This window comes from Cyprinus carpio, unplaced genomic scaffold, assembly GCF_018340385.1.
Source record: "Cyprinus carpio isolate SPL01 unplaced genomic scaffold, ASM1834038v1 S000006820, whole genome shotgun sequence".
NCBI lineage: Eukaryota > Metazoa > Chordata > Actinopteri > Cypriniformes > Cyprinidae > Cyprinus > Cyprinus carpio.
The window spans coordinates 353,074-368,836 of record NW_024879401.1 but is presented as its reverse complement, the minus strand read 5'-3'; the positions used below and the strand labels follow the sequence as shown (position 1 = coordinate 368,836).

Below are 15,763 nucleotides of genomic sequence, written 5' to 3'. Positions count from 1 at the left end.
GCACACGTCTCTGTCTCCTCACCGCCATAACAAGCCCCTACTGGCAACTCCTACCCACTTGTGAGACCTCTCAAGCTGTCTTAAATAACTGGGAGAGTAAGAGTGATTCTTAGCTTTAAGAAATTTGATAACTTGCTTTTATACTTAAGTTTGAAAGTAGGAGTAAATTTAATGAATTCTCAGCACTTAAGACTAAAATGCCACTTTGAGAAGCTTGATAAATATGGACCCTGACATCATATTCTGAGAATAGCAGTGGAGAAGGCTGCTGAATGGTGAGTCTGTGGTAAGAGCATCAAGCATATATTCATGTGCCAATGACAGACAACAGACAGAGCCACATGAAGCAATATTTCTAGGGATCTTGCGAAGCACTCAGGAGTGTATATCACGCGTGTCCATGGAAACTGGATTTTCTGCCCACCTCTAGCGTCTGTCTTTCTATTGCACGACACTTGGGCCGCAAAGATGGACTGGCGAGAAAAAGCACCTTGGAAGTTTCCATCCACCCCACCCATTCGAAGACCGGGATTGCTGCCACTCCACATTGAGCTGTGTGGGATGGTATTTACCTTATACCCCAGGCCAAAATCCTCCCTTTCTCCTTCTTGGTTCTCTTTCATCTTATTACAGTCTGTCTGATCAGAGTTTTCATCTCTTTGAGGGCAGGGCAAGCCTTTGCTCCTCCTTAAAGATAAGCAGGACAGACGTCCTCTCAAATTTAAGATTGTGCTAATTGGTCCTGGACAGTCTCTAGGGAATCGAAGTGGTCAAATATTAACCATATTCAGATTTATTTATAAAGCCATTAGTCCCTTGATTACAAGTTTTTCAGTCTGCAGTGAATATAAACCACACACAAGGCCAGTTCTGTGAAAATTTATGCCATTTTCAAGGGATTTAAATGTAACCTGGTTTACCCACACAAATTCAATAGTCCTCAAGTGTTATGGTTACTTAAAAGCAACTGTTGTGTGAGCAACACAATAGTTCATACAAACTATGGTCAAAACAAGTCAACTGTGTTGTGACACTAAAGAAGTGATGTTGGATTTCAATGTTGTCTTTTTGTTGATGAAACTAGTATTGGAATATACACTCAGAATGGGAAATGGTTTAAACAAGCGCACCACGTCAGCAAATTGGCATGCACAAAGCCTGGAGCTTATAAAATACTTGCTAAGACACTTAATGTATTCATAGAAGAGACTCTGTTTTTCTGGATTCATTTGTTTTATGACAGTCTAATGGGCCTTGGTGTAGATGTGAACTCTGTTAAGTGTGAATCATCCAGATATATCTTACATTTGGCCAGAACACATTAATATGACAACATCTGTGATATTTATAAGAACCACACTAGACAACAAGTAATTTGGATATCTGAAGAACTTTAATGAAAAGTCATGTATTAAATTTTAGAAGATGATGACAACTTCACCAAGTTACTGAAACACACCTGCTAAGATTTAAACAACTGTAGCAAGATGTCAAGTCCAGTAAGATGATGAATAGGCATGGGTGAATGCAGTATTTCTTTGACTTTATCTCAATCCACTCGTAGGTCACTATAACTTCAATCTCTTAACACTTACCTACATAGCAATACTGCCATCTCATGGTGACCGTGGTTCTATACAACATGCATCAATGGCACCATACTTGCAGACACAGCAAGATATTTGGGGGTTGGTCAGGTAAACCCTACATTATTGGGACAAAATGTCTCTACAAAAATTACAATATCCGAAATCCTTGTCCTTGTGGTGACATTTGTTTTTGTTTTTTTGGTTCCCATGAGGAAACTAACTTATAAATCATACAAAATGATTTTTTTTTAAAAAATCTAAAACTGCATAAAGTTTTCTGTGAGGGGTCGGTTTAGGTGTAGGGCGATAGAAAATATAGTTTGTACAGTATAAAAACCATTACGCCTAATGTCCCTATAAAACATGTAAACCCATTGTGTGTGTGTGTGTGTGTGTGTTGGGGTATATATCCTTGGATGTATATCCTTTGACTCATTCACAACTTGATAAGTAAAACAAGTTATGTAAAGTATTTAAATTAATTTAGTTTGTAATTGATGTCATTAAATGTTTCGATAGGGTAGTGGTTTTTAATCCGAGGGACCCAGGGGTCTGTGGAATAGTTTAGAAATACAAAAGGTGTAAAAATATGTTTAAATGAAGTATAAACATAAAATTAAACTAAATAAATAATTGTTTTAGAGCCAACATTCTATTACTATGTCAGAAAATCTACCTCAAACATGCAGAAATGTAGAAATACCAAATCCATCAAAGTTCTATTTAAACATTCTGATACAAAGTTTTTAAGTTCAACAACAGTTCAAACTGATTTATTTCAACAGTTTGAAACTTCCTGACTGCATCATACTTATCTACATATACTTATACAATAACTTTGTCTAGTGCTCTTATGAATGTTTATAGCATGATTTGTGAAAATTTAACTATACTGAACGACATAGCAAAGACTTCATGGCTAGTTTAATTCAGCGTCACGTTTCAGGGCGTGGAAATGTTGCCACAATAACAAACCAGTGTGTGTAAAACTCTTTGACGTATTTTAAAGAATCTGTGCCGCAAAATTTAAATATTTTACATACTTTTGAAAATCCAGTGTTTAGTTGATCCTGAAAAGCGCTTGTCGTCACAGTTGTAAACACAATGGCTTACTTCTTTCGTGAAGGGGTTTGGTGCCACGGCATCTTTGTTTCCAGGCGGAACGTTAAAGAACGCGAGCACACTTCACCCTGAAATCCTGTATAATTCAACCAATCCAATGATTACTTCGAAAATCCTGAAGTGTTTCCACTTTTGTGTGCCATATGCGTCAGACGTTCAGCCGTGGATGTGATGTGTGAAGCTGAGACTAGACTAGGTGACCGTGTTTTCACCAAGTACAACATGTTCCTGGATCAACATCCTTGTTGATCCTGGAACAACATTCCAATTAACCAATCAGAACTGAGGGATAACTTTTTAGGAAATATCTGTTTTTGGCATCACTACTGCTCTCTACTTCGGTGTTGCAGGAGGACAAGTGAGTGTGCATTACGGCACAGCAGTGGTGGTCACGTTCTCACGGTGGAGAGGAAAAAAGATCATCCTCGTGCAGACAGCCACACCAGGAGTGTGCAGTGGCCAGCTCCCCTGCGTGCTTCAGCACAAAAGAGCATTTCTAGTAGGGATTGAGTTTAGTCTATATTTTTGGACAGCAATGTTGATCCAGGATCAACAAAAGATCTTAATCCAGGAACATGTCTTACTTGGCAAAATCACGGCGACTGACTAGACTAATGGATGCTATGCTCTGTATGACTAGTAAGCCAGTTCTCAAATAACTTCTATGATGTTTTTTGTTCTAACCACTTAAATGATAGAAGTACTTGCATTGTCCAATCTATAAAGACTGTGTCTATTCCTTGAATAGTGAGGTCAAAATGTAAATTTTATGCAGGCTCTAGAAAAAAATCTGATTGTGATTAAACCAGAAAAATGCAAAATAAGTAAACAAAAAAAACATTTTTAAAGTTTGGGCTCCTAAACATTAGATCACTTGTACTCAAAGCAGTTATTGTAAATGAAATGATCACAGATAATAGTTTTGATGTACTCTGCTTGACTGAAAACTGGCTCAAACCAAATGATTATATTGGTCTAAATGAGTCTACTCCACCAAGCTACTGTTATAAGCATGAGCCCCGTCAAACTGGTCATGGTGGTGTTGCAACAATATAGTGATATACTCAATGTTACTCAGAAAACAGGATACAGGTTTAACTCATTCGAAATACTTCTGCTTAATGTTACACTGTCAGATATATCGTGTTCTGGTTACTGTGTTATAGACCATTAGAGGCATATACAGATTTCCTAAAAGATTTTGCAGATTTCCTTTCAGACCTATTGGTAAATGTTGTAAAAAAAGTGTAAACCTGCCTGATTTATCTCAACTGCTCTGTGTACCCATAAACACATATGAACTAGACAAAATGACTAGCAACATGGGCCCTATCTTCTCTAATACATTAGAAGCTGTTGCCCCCATCAAATTGAAAAATGTTAGAGAAAAACGTCTCCAGGTTATGTATGTAACCATGGTTTCCTTTCAGTCAGTCACTCTCGATGTCACATCAGTGATGACCGACAAATTGGGACTCTCGCCAGAGAGACCTATCCACTTCGAGTGTAAACTAAACGAGCCAATGCATATTGGCATGCGATTATTGCATCCAGCTGCCGCTGATCACAGCGTGAGTATTAGAGGCAGCAGGTGCACCGCATTCATTCATCCTTTCGCTTCGGAGCCGAGTGGTAGTGCATCACTACTGCTCTCTACTTCGGTGTTGCAGGAGGACAAGTGAGTGCGGGCATTACGGCACAGCAGTGGTGGTCACGGTCTCACAGCGGAGAGAAAAAAAAGAGCATCCTCGTGCAGACAGCCACACCAGGAGTGTGCGATGGCCAACTCCCCTGCGTGCTTCAGCAAAAAAAGAGCAATCTCTAAAAGAGCAACACAGGTGATCGTGTCTTTTTAAAAATGTCATATCACCCTTTGGGGTGTGACAGCGTTGTCCGAGCCAGACCCAGAGATGACGGCTATGCTTTCCCGGGCCACCGAGAATGTTGGGCTCGTGTGGAATCCTCCACCGCGTCCCGATCCTTCGAGGCTGGATGAGTGGTTTCTTAGTGGAGGTCACACGGGTTCTTAGGGCCCCCTTCCTGTTCCATTCTTCCTGGAGGTGCATGAGAAGCTTACAAGATCATGTAAGGAACCTTTTACTGCCTGAAACAAATCTTGTAGTTCCTCTGCTCTCACCAACCCTCGATGGTGGAGCCCCTATGGGGTACATGGGCATTACCTCTGTGGAGCAGTCTGTAGCCATGCAACTGTGTCCGATGGCTGCTACCACTCTGCGGGGTGACTCGTGTCTCCCCTCACGGGCCTATAAGTATTTGTCAGGCTTAACTGGCAGCGCTTACAGAGCTTGTAGGAAAGCGGCTTCTGCCCTCCACGCCATGGTGTTACTACAGGTCAATCAGCCCAAAGCCCTGAAAAACCTGCAAGAAGGTGGTCACGACCGGGCAGTTCTACATGAACTGCATGCTGTGACAGACCTCGCGCTTCGAGCGACGAAGGTGACCACACAGTTCCTGGGTCATGCGATGTCCACATTAGTGGTCCAGGAGCGCCATCTCTGGCTGTCTGTCTGACATGAAGGAGCATGATTAGGTGCAGTTCCTGAATGCTCCCCTCTCTCAGACCGGCCTTTTCAGCGACGCTGTTGAGAGCTTCACCGAGCAGGCGGAGGCGAGTAAACACATCCTGCGAATCCCTCTGCTTCCATCCCGGCTGCAGCCCCTCAGCCTGCTCGTAGCCATGGGCGCCTCCCTGCAGCTGCCCCTGCTCCCACACAGCAGCCTTCCACCAGGCAGTGTCGTGGAACCGGTTGCAGACAGGATGCCCAGCCCGTCCAGGCCCCAGACAAACCCGGCAGTAAGCACTAGTGCAAGAGGCCCTGAGAAGAGCGACCCGGAGATGAAGGAGACTGCTTGTCGGTAGATGGTGACCGCATCACTCCCCCCCCCCGGAGGAGGGCCGGGTAGAGAATCCTCCAGCGGTACCCAAAACTTCAATAAAAGAGTGGTTTCCTCAGTCTCTGGGTCTCAAAAGGAAAGAGTTGTGAACTGTTCCCTCCTAATCTTTTGCCAGCTGGCAGCAGTGGGTTGCCCAAGAGCACCCCTCCTGCCCATTCGATGGAACCAGGTAAGGACTGTAGCATTCATGTTGTCACAAGGCAGGCTGTCACAAGCCTCAAGCTGGGACCCAATGCTGTCCCCCTCCACCCTTAAGGTTTATGTTGCTGCTATTTCAGCCCATCATGACCCCAGGGGAGGTCGGTGGGGAGGCATGATCTGGTCGTCAGGTTTCTTAGGGGGGCCAGGAGGCTAAATCCTCCTAGGCCTCCCTCCCTGCCCTCTTGGGATTTGACATTGGTGATAAGAGCTGCCCCCTTTGAGCCTTTGCAGTCAGTAGAGTTGAAGTTTCTTTTTATGAAAACCCTGCTCCTGACTACATTGGGCTCGATCAAGAGGGTGGGGGACCTGCAGGGATTTTTGGTCGATGAATCGTGCCTTGAGTTTGGGCCGGCTGATTCCAGTGCAACACAGAGACCTCGGCTACATGCCCAAGGTTTCTACCACCACCTTCAGGGACCAGGTGGTGCACCTGCAGGCGCTGCCCCTGGAGGAGGAAGACCCAGCCCTAGCTTTGCTCTGTCCTGTTCACGCTCTGCAACAGTACGTTGATAGAACTCAGAGCTTTAGGACCTCAGAACAGCTCTTTGTCTTTTACGGTGGACAGCAGAAGGGGAAGGCTGCCTCCAAGCAGAGGATGGAGGATAATGGATGCCATCACCTTGGCCTATGAAGCACAAGGTGTGCCCTGCCCACTCAGGCTGCGTGCTCAGTCCACTAGGGGTGTCGCATCATCCTGGGTGCTTGCACGTGATGCCTCGCTACACGTTCACTCCGAACACGTTCGCTAGGTTCTTACCTCAAACGTGTAGTTGCACTGAGAGCCCTGATTCAGAGTCGGCTTGCGGCATCCTGGACGCCTAGTTCTCCAGCGGCCAGATGTGACAGAGCGTCCAGCACCAGGCCTTTTAGCCACTGGATTCCAGAAATCTAGTGTGAGTCTAGTGCCAATAATTTGTCGGTCGTCACTGATGTGACATCTCCATTCCCTCCTTCAGGAAACAAGGGTTACATACGTAACCGAGACGTTCCTTGAAGGAACGTGACGCTGCATCGACGTGCTTTGGGAACACCCTCTGCGTGACCACGCTCTGAATCACTTGTGTAATCAGTCCAATGGAAGGGCAAGACGTCATGGGCGGGTGACATCATCGACCAGGAAGCTTAAAAGCACATGCAGTGGAGCTGGCGTCAGCTTCTAGGAATTTAGCAAGCGCTGGCAGGGATGCCGGAAGTATGCCACCGGGACGCAGTGTCTTGTTCCTTCAAGGAACCATGGTTACATAAGTAACCTGGAGACGTTCATCTTCAGGAACTTGAGCTGCATCGAAGCCCTTTGGGAACGAGAATGCCTACGCCACCAGACTTTCAAATCCCTGCCCATGTGTGTAGCTAGGGCAAGAGAGCAGAAGAGCCTGGAATGGCTTACATATCTAGACCCTAAAATTTGACAAATGTACTGGGCGTGGACCAACCCGCAGCGTCGCAGATGTCCTGCATAGACACACCTGCTAGAAAGGCTTTGGAGGCTGCCATACTTTGGGTCGAGTGAGCCTTGACCCCCAAAGGCGAGGGGAAATCAGAGGACTCATAAGCAATGGATATGGCATCCACTATCCACCGGCTGAGGGTCTGTTTAGTTAATGGAACACCTCTCTTAGGGGGACCGTAGCAAACAAGCAGTTGGTCTGCCCTCCTCCACAGGGCAGCTCTGTGGATGTATGTATCCAGTGCTCGCACTGGACACATACAATTAAGCTTCTGCTGGTCGGGCTCCCGGAAGGGAGGAGGGCAGAAGGCCTGAAGTATGACAGGCCGTGGTGCAGATGAGGGGACTTTAGGGGCATACCCCACTCGAGGGTACAGAAATACTTTGGCCAGGCCAGGCCGGGCACAGAGTCGTGTAAATAGCAAATCTGTCATGGCACAAGTGCAACTGGCTCTTAAAGGGAATGGAAGATGAGACTGATTGATTTATTGCATGTTATGCCCAAAAAACACCCATTATTCATAAAGAGAATAGGGACAACCCGTATAGACCATGCGCCTGGGCGCGCTGTTTTCCCGTCATTAAACTAGCAAAAATGGATTCAGACACTCCCTGAGTGCACCTGCGCCTTGCGCTTTAGACCATTCACTGCAATTATACAGATTGGAACAAACAGGACCATTTTGAATATAACTCTGAATGTGTTCATCTGAAAGAGGAATGTCAGACACGCCTTGGATGTACTGAGGGTGAGTAACACAGGCTAATTTTCATTTTTGGGTGAACTATCCCTTTAACCTAAAAAGATCTGTCAAACTATTTAATAAACCTGTCTGAAATTGATATCAGTTATCTAAAAAGATATGAGAAAGACACACACACACACACAACTATACTGTAAAACAGACACTTGCAAAACTGATAAATATGCTTTATTATATTTGACTTTTCTGTGCAGAGAAATTACTGTTGGATATACAGTAGTATTATATATCCTTTATCAAGTGAAAAGCATGACTGAACTGATGAAACATACTAATGCAGAACAGACAAATTCTTAAACAAAATCAGAAAGTTTTGTTTCTGTAATTGCTTCTACTGTATTTGTGACCAGACATTAATACAAACATTTTAGCACAAAACACAATGGCCACAAAGGACCTACAGCATGAACTGAAACCATTTAAGTCTGTTTAATGAACCTATCAATAAAAATATGAATTGTGTCTGTTTTTGAAACTGCTTTGCTTCTTATTATGACAAAAAAGTGCTTCTTGTGCAACAATTATCAAACTGTTAAAGCATATATAAGCCAAATGTGATAATAAACATACACAAGTCAGGACAGAGCAATGCTGAATGAGTCCCAATAGCTGTCTTAAGATATGAGAAGTCTCCTTTTAAAATAAGTGAAAGCCAGGTAAGTGGCACCCCCTATCAAACCAACCAATAAGGTGGCACCAACAAAGGCTGGAGCCTTTTTCTTTGCCACCCTGAATGCGGTGGGCAGCACAGCAGATATAAGGATGTTGTTGACATGTCCAAGCACTCTGCGGAAAGCCGGACGATTCAGGACACGTTCATAATACGTCTCCAGGTTGACCCGGGCACCATTTCCCCAGTACCGACGAGACAGACCCAGGAACTTGAGGCGGTGAAGGGTGACAGCAAGGGAGACGTCAGCAATGCTAAAGAAGTCGCCACAGAGCCAAGCCTGCTGACTGCCCTCTTCTGGAAAGATGATAAGTGACAGGTTAAGAAGCCAGATTTTTAAAAATGCTTGGCATGAAAAAAAAAAAGAAGTTGCATGAAAAGGAAATTTATTAATGAAAACTGTTTCTTAAATGCATCTTAATGATTTTAATGTAAACAATTCATCCATGCATATTTTATTTATTTGATTATTCACAATTCTTCTTATTTGCCTTTATTACAATAGGACAGTGTAGAGTAGCCTGGAAGTGAAGTGGGAGAAAGAGAAAGAGAGGGATGGGAGGTCCTCGAGCCAGGATTCGAACTCGGGATGCCCGTAATGCAACAATAGATAGTTATGTTTAGTGTAGAATTTAAGATGATTTTTAAAACTTTATAGTTATCATTGGTGTGAACAGGCCTTAAACGTTTTCAAAGGTTTTTGAGTGTTTTAAAATTAATATTATTATTATTATTTTTTTTTTTATAAAACCAGCTGTTCCCACGTCAAAGTTACTTGACAACACGTTTGCAATGCACCATAAAAAATTAATTGTACATAAAAGTTAAAAACCAAGGCAATGTTTTAGGTTTTCTCAACTATTGTCTTCATAATTGTACTAATTGATACTACTTTGTTTTTTCAATTTTAATTTGTTTGTTCACTAAATGTAAAATGCCTCATTCTGCCAATACATCCATTCATCAAGACAACTAATGACTTCTTGTTCAGCAAATTTTTATTAAGGAACAATAAATCAAATTATATTTTGATAGCTGTAATCTTATAGGACACTTGACATTTTAAGTGAACTATGCTATCTTTGTTTGTGAAGGAACAATCATCCTTCAAAGCAAAGGCATACTGTAGGCTTCAACACTTAACAAACAAACCTCAAGAATGGTGACAATCAACAGATATAAAAAGATGAGCTCTTTACAAATACAGTACACTAGTTGGGACAAAAGTTTAAAAGGCCATTTCTGTTGGTCTGACATGACCTGGGTTTTAATGTAATTTTTTTTTTTTTTTTTTTTTTTTTACAGTGCTTTTACTGATAACACAAAAAATTCTCCCACCTGGTGTCTCCTCAATCCTTCTCTGCAGCTCGGTCTCAACTTGATCCATAACATTCTCCAGTTCATCCAGGAGTTTCTTCAGGTATTTCATATTATCATGGTCAAACAATTTACTCTAGCGAGATTCAAACAAATAGTGTTTTGTGAAATTCAGCAATCACATTCTTGGCATTGTATACAAGATTGTAATCTAAATTAAGTGCACATACTCAAAGGAATAAAATCATTGAGATCATCTGAGGTCTTGGGTACTGTGCAACAAAGAGCAGTTGCCCAGAAACTTAATAATTGAAACTGAACACTGCATGAATGTTTACTTACTTTTAGACGTCTCTGTTTTGCAATATAAGCATCTTTAAGATCAGGATTCTCCGCTGCTAGTTTCTTAAGCTCGGATTCTGTGTTTAAAATCTGTGCTATAATACAGAAATTGCTGTTAAAGGAATAGTTCACCCAAAACCTAAATTTTCTTGTAATTTACTGACCCTTAGACCAGGGGTGTAGTTTTTCAATCAAGACCAGTGAGTGTTTTTCTGTTTTTTTCTTTGATTATCGTTTTTGGACACTCCCACCCTCAGGCCATCCAAGATATGTTTTTCTTCCTTGGAACAGATTTGGACTCCTCACCAATGGATCCTCTGCAGTGAATGGGTGCCGTCAAAATGACAGTCCAAACAGCTGATAAAAACATCACAATGATCCACAAGAAATCCAAACGACTCCAGTTCATCGATTAACCTCTTCTGAGGAAAAGCTGCTTATTTAAATCCATAATTATATCCACAAAGACATTTTTAACATTTTCAAACCATTGCCTCCAGCTAAAATACATATCCTATATCCAAAATATTGCTTTCTCCAGTGAAAAAAGGTGTCCCGTTTAAATTGGGAGAGAAATATGCACAGATCATGCACCGTTTACAAGCGAAAACACTCCAAAACAGTTCTAAACAAATATGTCAGTAGGTTTTGTTTTGAGAGGACTATAGGGGATGGACTTTTTGACTGGAGGAAGTGACATTATGGATTATGGACTGGTATTTTGGCCAGAAGCAATGTTTTAAAGTTAAAGTGCCTTAATCAGAAGATTTGATGGTCTGGAGTCGTGTGGATTATTGTGATGTTTTTACCAGCTGTTTGGACTCATTCTGACGGCACCCATTCACTGCAGAGGATCCACTGATAAGCAAGTGATCTGAGGTAATGCTAAATTTCTCCAAATCTGTTCTGATGAAGAAAAAAAACTCATCTACATCTTGGCTGGCCTCAGGTATGTACATTTTCAATTTTGTTTAGGATGAACTATTGATTTAATTCACAGTATTCACAATAATTTAAGGTTCATATTAAGTTATTATGCTCAGTCCCCTTCTTACTGCGAATGTGGGTGGTGGCATAAGCTGGGATCTGGGAGTCTACTGTGATCTCTGGGTGGAGGATGCAGCCATGGGTGTACGCATCCATCTGCAGGGAGTCCAGCAGTTCTCTGTAATGCTGAACTCGATGATAATACGTGCTTCCCTCTTCTGGAATCAGCTTTGGGGTGTGCTCTGATTCATTGAAGTGTACAAAGCACATATACAGTATGCATTATGGCCCAAAACTTTGGCTGCAATCTACATGAGCTGCTCTCCAGGGCAAATATCTTATTTTGACTCACCCTTCAGTGCCTCTCATTTTATCCAAATTTCTGCAGAGGCATGCTGAATGTAAAAGTACATGCAAACATAAATGCAACCAAATGAAAAGAAGATAACAAATGCACTGAACACAGCAAAAGAATCTAAAAAAAAAAAAACAAAAAAAAAAAAACATAAGCCTGCACTATCAAACAATTACAGCTATTAAGACATTGGAAATTAGCTGACATCTAATACAGATATTATGGAAATTAAGTGTTTTAAATGCATTTATTAATTGTGTATTCGGGTGCAGGAGTAAATTTGTTTAGTTGTACATTTATTGAACCCCCTGATGCATGAATTATTAAATCACTAAGACAAAACAGTAATTTTATGTAAATTAAAATAACTGTTTCCTATTTTAATGTATTTTAACATGTAATTTACTCATGTGAATTTTTAGCGCCCATTACAGTGTCACATGAGCCTTCAGAAATCATTCTAATATGCTGATTTGCTATGCAATTGTTATCAATTATTATTGGTGATCAAATGGTTCATATTATTATCAGTTTTTGCTTAATTTTTTAATCTATGATACTTAGATTTTTTCAAGATTCTTTAATGAATAGAAAATTCAATGAAAAGTGTTCATTTAAAATAGAAACCTTCTGTATTATTATAAATGTTTTTACTGTCACCTTTGATCAATCTGATGCATCCTTGCTGAATAAAAAAAAATGTATTGCTGCAAATCATCAGCATATTAAAATGATTTATAAAAGATCATGTGACACTGAAGACTGGAATAATGACAATTAACCTGAAAATTCAGCTTTGCCATCAGAGAAATACATTTTAGAATATATTAAAATAGAAAACAATTATTTTCAATTATAATATTTTACAATATTACTGTTTACTGTATTTTGATAAAATAAATGCAACCTGGTAAGACATTTTCACAAACATAAAAAAAAATCTTAATTATGTCAAACTTTTGACTGGTAGTCTAGAGATGCTTGGTTAGCTGTGTTGAATTAAATAAAAACATAAATTAAAAAATAAATTAAAAAATGACATATACAGTTAAATATAGAATTGCTATTATTATTTTTTTTTTTTTTTTTTTTTTATGTCACACCCTGAATTAAAAGGATTTTAAAGAAGCACTATATGACCTTGAGTACTCTTTTGTTTACAGCATTTTACGCTTCAAATCATGCCATTTGTAATTTAAATACTGTTTTACACATGGCATTAACCCCAAAATCCTGAGCATTTACCATCACAGAAGTTCTGCTCCAAATAGTCCATGATTTGTGTGGGGTCACAGACGACATTGTCATTGTGAACCAGCACAGGAACCTCTCCAGTGGGGTTCAGACGCATAAACCAGGGCTCATTGTGTTCACTCAGAGGCAGACTCACATCAATCTCCTCACACTGAAGACCTTTCTCAGCTATTGCCAGTCTCACCTATCACAGAAACACAACGTGATCATTATACCAAAGAAAGACTGAGACAGCAGTTATTTTGCACTCGTACTCTCATCTTGTTTAAGAAAACAACAGCAGGTTATGCTCTTGTTTTACAATTCTACAATACAGTTGTAATTCAGGCGTATGTGTTATGATTACAGTAATTCAACACAGCCTACACACTTGCATCATTACACTTCATAAATAATGCATAATTTATTAAAAATTAACATGTATGCTGTCAATCAGCAATTGTTTAATTGAGACAGCCACATGAATAGGAATAATTCAAATAATGCCAAGTTTTTTTTTATAATATGCGAATATCACAATCAAAACAACAGATCAGATGCTGTCTCCGCCCTTGTGCTCCTGGCCTGCCTACGCTAGTAACGTTGAATTATGGGACGACTTACCTTCTGAGAGCTGAATGACTGAGTCCAATGATACAGAATCAGTTTAGACTCTTTGTTTTTTGTTTTCTCGACAACCTCACCGCTGTCTTGTGACAGTGCATCCTTCTTAATAAGGATTTCCTTCTCATCCTGAGATTCACCGATGTTTTCAACCGCCATTTTATCAGACATTGGCTGTGTCTCAAAATCTAGTTGCCTAAAACGGAATGTCTGTGCATCTTACGCGCGTGCAGCATTCTTGCGCATCAAACGCGTTTGCAGTGATTTTCAGAAATGCTGTCTAGGTAGTCAGCACACTAGGTTTTGAGACACAGCTAGCGAGTCTAACGGCGCAGCCTCCAGTGGTGGCAGCGCCGGCGCTGTGGTGGGGCATTCGAGGGCCGTGCCCCCCCTAGCAGTCATTGATGCCCCTCCTAAAGGGCCATGGCGTGGCCCAAAAAAAATATCCCTTTTAGTTATTATTTTAATATTCAATGTTCAAACTGTAACTTAAATTAAATAAAATAAAAAGAATGGGGAAAATGCATAATTTTGGTTGTTCATGGCACGTTACTAGCAGAGCCGGATTATCCATAAGGGCACTTGGGCCAGTGCCCAGGGGCACCAACCATTCACAACCACTAGGGGGGCACCACATGACACAAGCTTTAAAAATATTTTTCGTAAATTGTTTTATTATTAACTTGAAATTCTTGAAAGACCATACATAACTTGTTTATGAACACTAACTTAACAACAATAATAATAATAATAAATTATAAATAAATAAAGATTACATGACTACTATTTTTAACCTTAAATAATACTGCCAGCTGAAAGGGCTCTCTGTATGTTTACAGCATTAGGTGAGATTTATTTTTTTTCTTGAGAAAAATTAATGCCTATCTTGTGTACCTAATATTTATCCAAATGAGTCAATATTAAATCAAATCACAATAATTGAATTGAATTAAAATTGTGAAATTTGTGTCAAGCAATAATAAAAAAATTTAGCTTACCAGAAATTGTACCATGTGCAAGTTTGGAGCTGTAAATATCAATCAATGTATTTTTTCTCTGACTTCACATTCAGAATATATTTTGGATTGAGACATTTGAATATAGTGCTCACTGCTTATATGCCTGCATGTATGTAGTTGGACAAGTTAATAAATTACATTTGAGAAATCACCTTAATTATGTCTGATGGGGGCGGGGCTTTTGAGGTATAGTGCCCAGGGGCACCACACTGTCTTAATACGGCCCTGGTTACTAGGCTTCGTCATGGTGAATGCTTATTGGTCGCCGAGTAAACTTGTTACATTTGATTTGCAGCACGCGTGCAAAATCCATTTCAAATTGAAGAACAGTTTGTCCGTCTATATTATAGACAGTTGTTGGCAGCTAATTTAAAAAAATTCTAAAAAAAAAAAAAAAAAAAAAAATGGATTTACGAAAATGGTTTAGACCTTCGCAGCCTCGTCAATCAGCAGACTTAGATACTCCGGCCACGACCACCAGTACCATGGTCTATGAGAGCCGAGCTGGCGCTTCTTCTGCAAATGCTAGCTCCGGGCAACCGCCAAAAGATTTAATACGCAGACATTTGTGTGATGATGTCCAACTCGTTTTATGAAGAAAAAAAACCTTAAGTTTTTAGAAACATCTATACGAAAAAACTTTGTCTGATGGGGACATTTTTTTTGCCGGTGTTTCAAAGCTTCAAACTGATTCAGTGTTTTATTTTTGTCGTCGTAATTTGTTAATTATTTAAGTATAAAAATATATATTGCTATTTATTGTAGGCCTATTTTATGTTTTTTTATTTAGCCTATATTATATTTATATTATTATTTTCTGTCCTGTTCTGTTGTTTAGGCTATCTGTTCTGGGCCGGGTTTCCCGATATCGATGTAGCCTAGCCTATCTTAGCTCTTAAAAGCGCTCTCTACGTGCAAGGTTATAAACATTAGCCGCAATTCCTCGCGCGTTTCCCAAAAATGTAGGCTACTGAACTTGTAGAACGCGAGAATAGGCTACTACGTGCTACTTGAGTCGCTGTCCATTCGCAAAGTGCTGAACTAGGCTATACTAACCTTATATGGAATCGTATTCTGAACGTTTTAACTAACAATCGTCATCTGTTGTGTATTAGGAATCAAGACAGGTAAAAATAAAAATAAAAAAATTATACAATGACATTCTTGTAATAATAAA

General features: G+C 40.3%; 1 protein-coding gene across 2 annotated transcripts; it reads right to left on the bottom strand.

Moving 5' to 3' along the window:
* Positions 1–8,190: 8,190 nt before the first annotated feature.
* On the bottom strand, positions 8,191–13,900 carry LOC109049751 (ganglioside-induced differentiation-associated protein 1-like). Of its 2 annotated transcripts, none has more exons than XM_042756243.1 (6): positions 13,568–13,900; positions 12,956–13,148; positions 11,424–11,750; positions 10,369–10,463; positions 10,048–10,162; positions 8,191–9,006 (listed from the first exon to the last, which is right to left on the bottom strand). In XM_042756243.1, exons 3-6 carry the CDS (start codon positions 11,623–11,625, stop codon positions 8,654–8,656), a joined length of 765 nt encoding a protein of 254 aa, XP_042612177.1. In that variant the 5' UTR covers positions 11,626–11,750; positions 12,956–13,148; positions 13,568–13,900; the 3' UTR covers positions 8,191–8,653. The 2 variants fall into 2 exon arrangements, with proteins under 2 accessions (XP_042612177.1, XP_018922953.2); XM_019067408.2 differs by having other exon boundaries at positions 11,424–11,597; positions 13,568–13,897.
* Between the last annotated feature and the right edge of the window lie 1,863 nt (positions 13,901–15,763).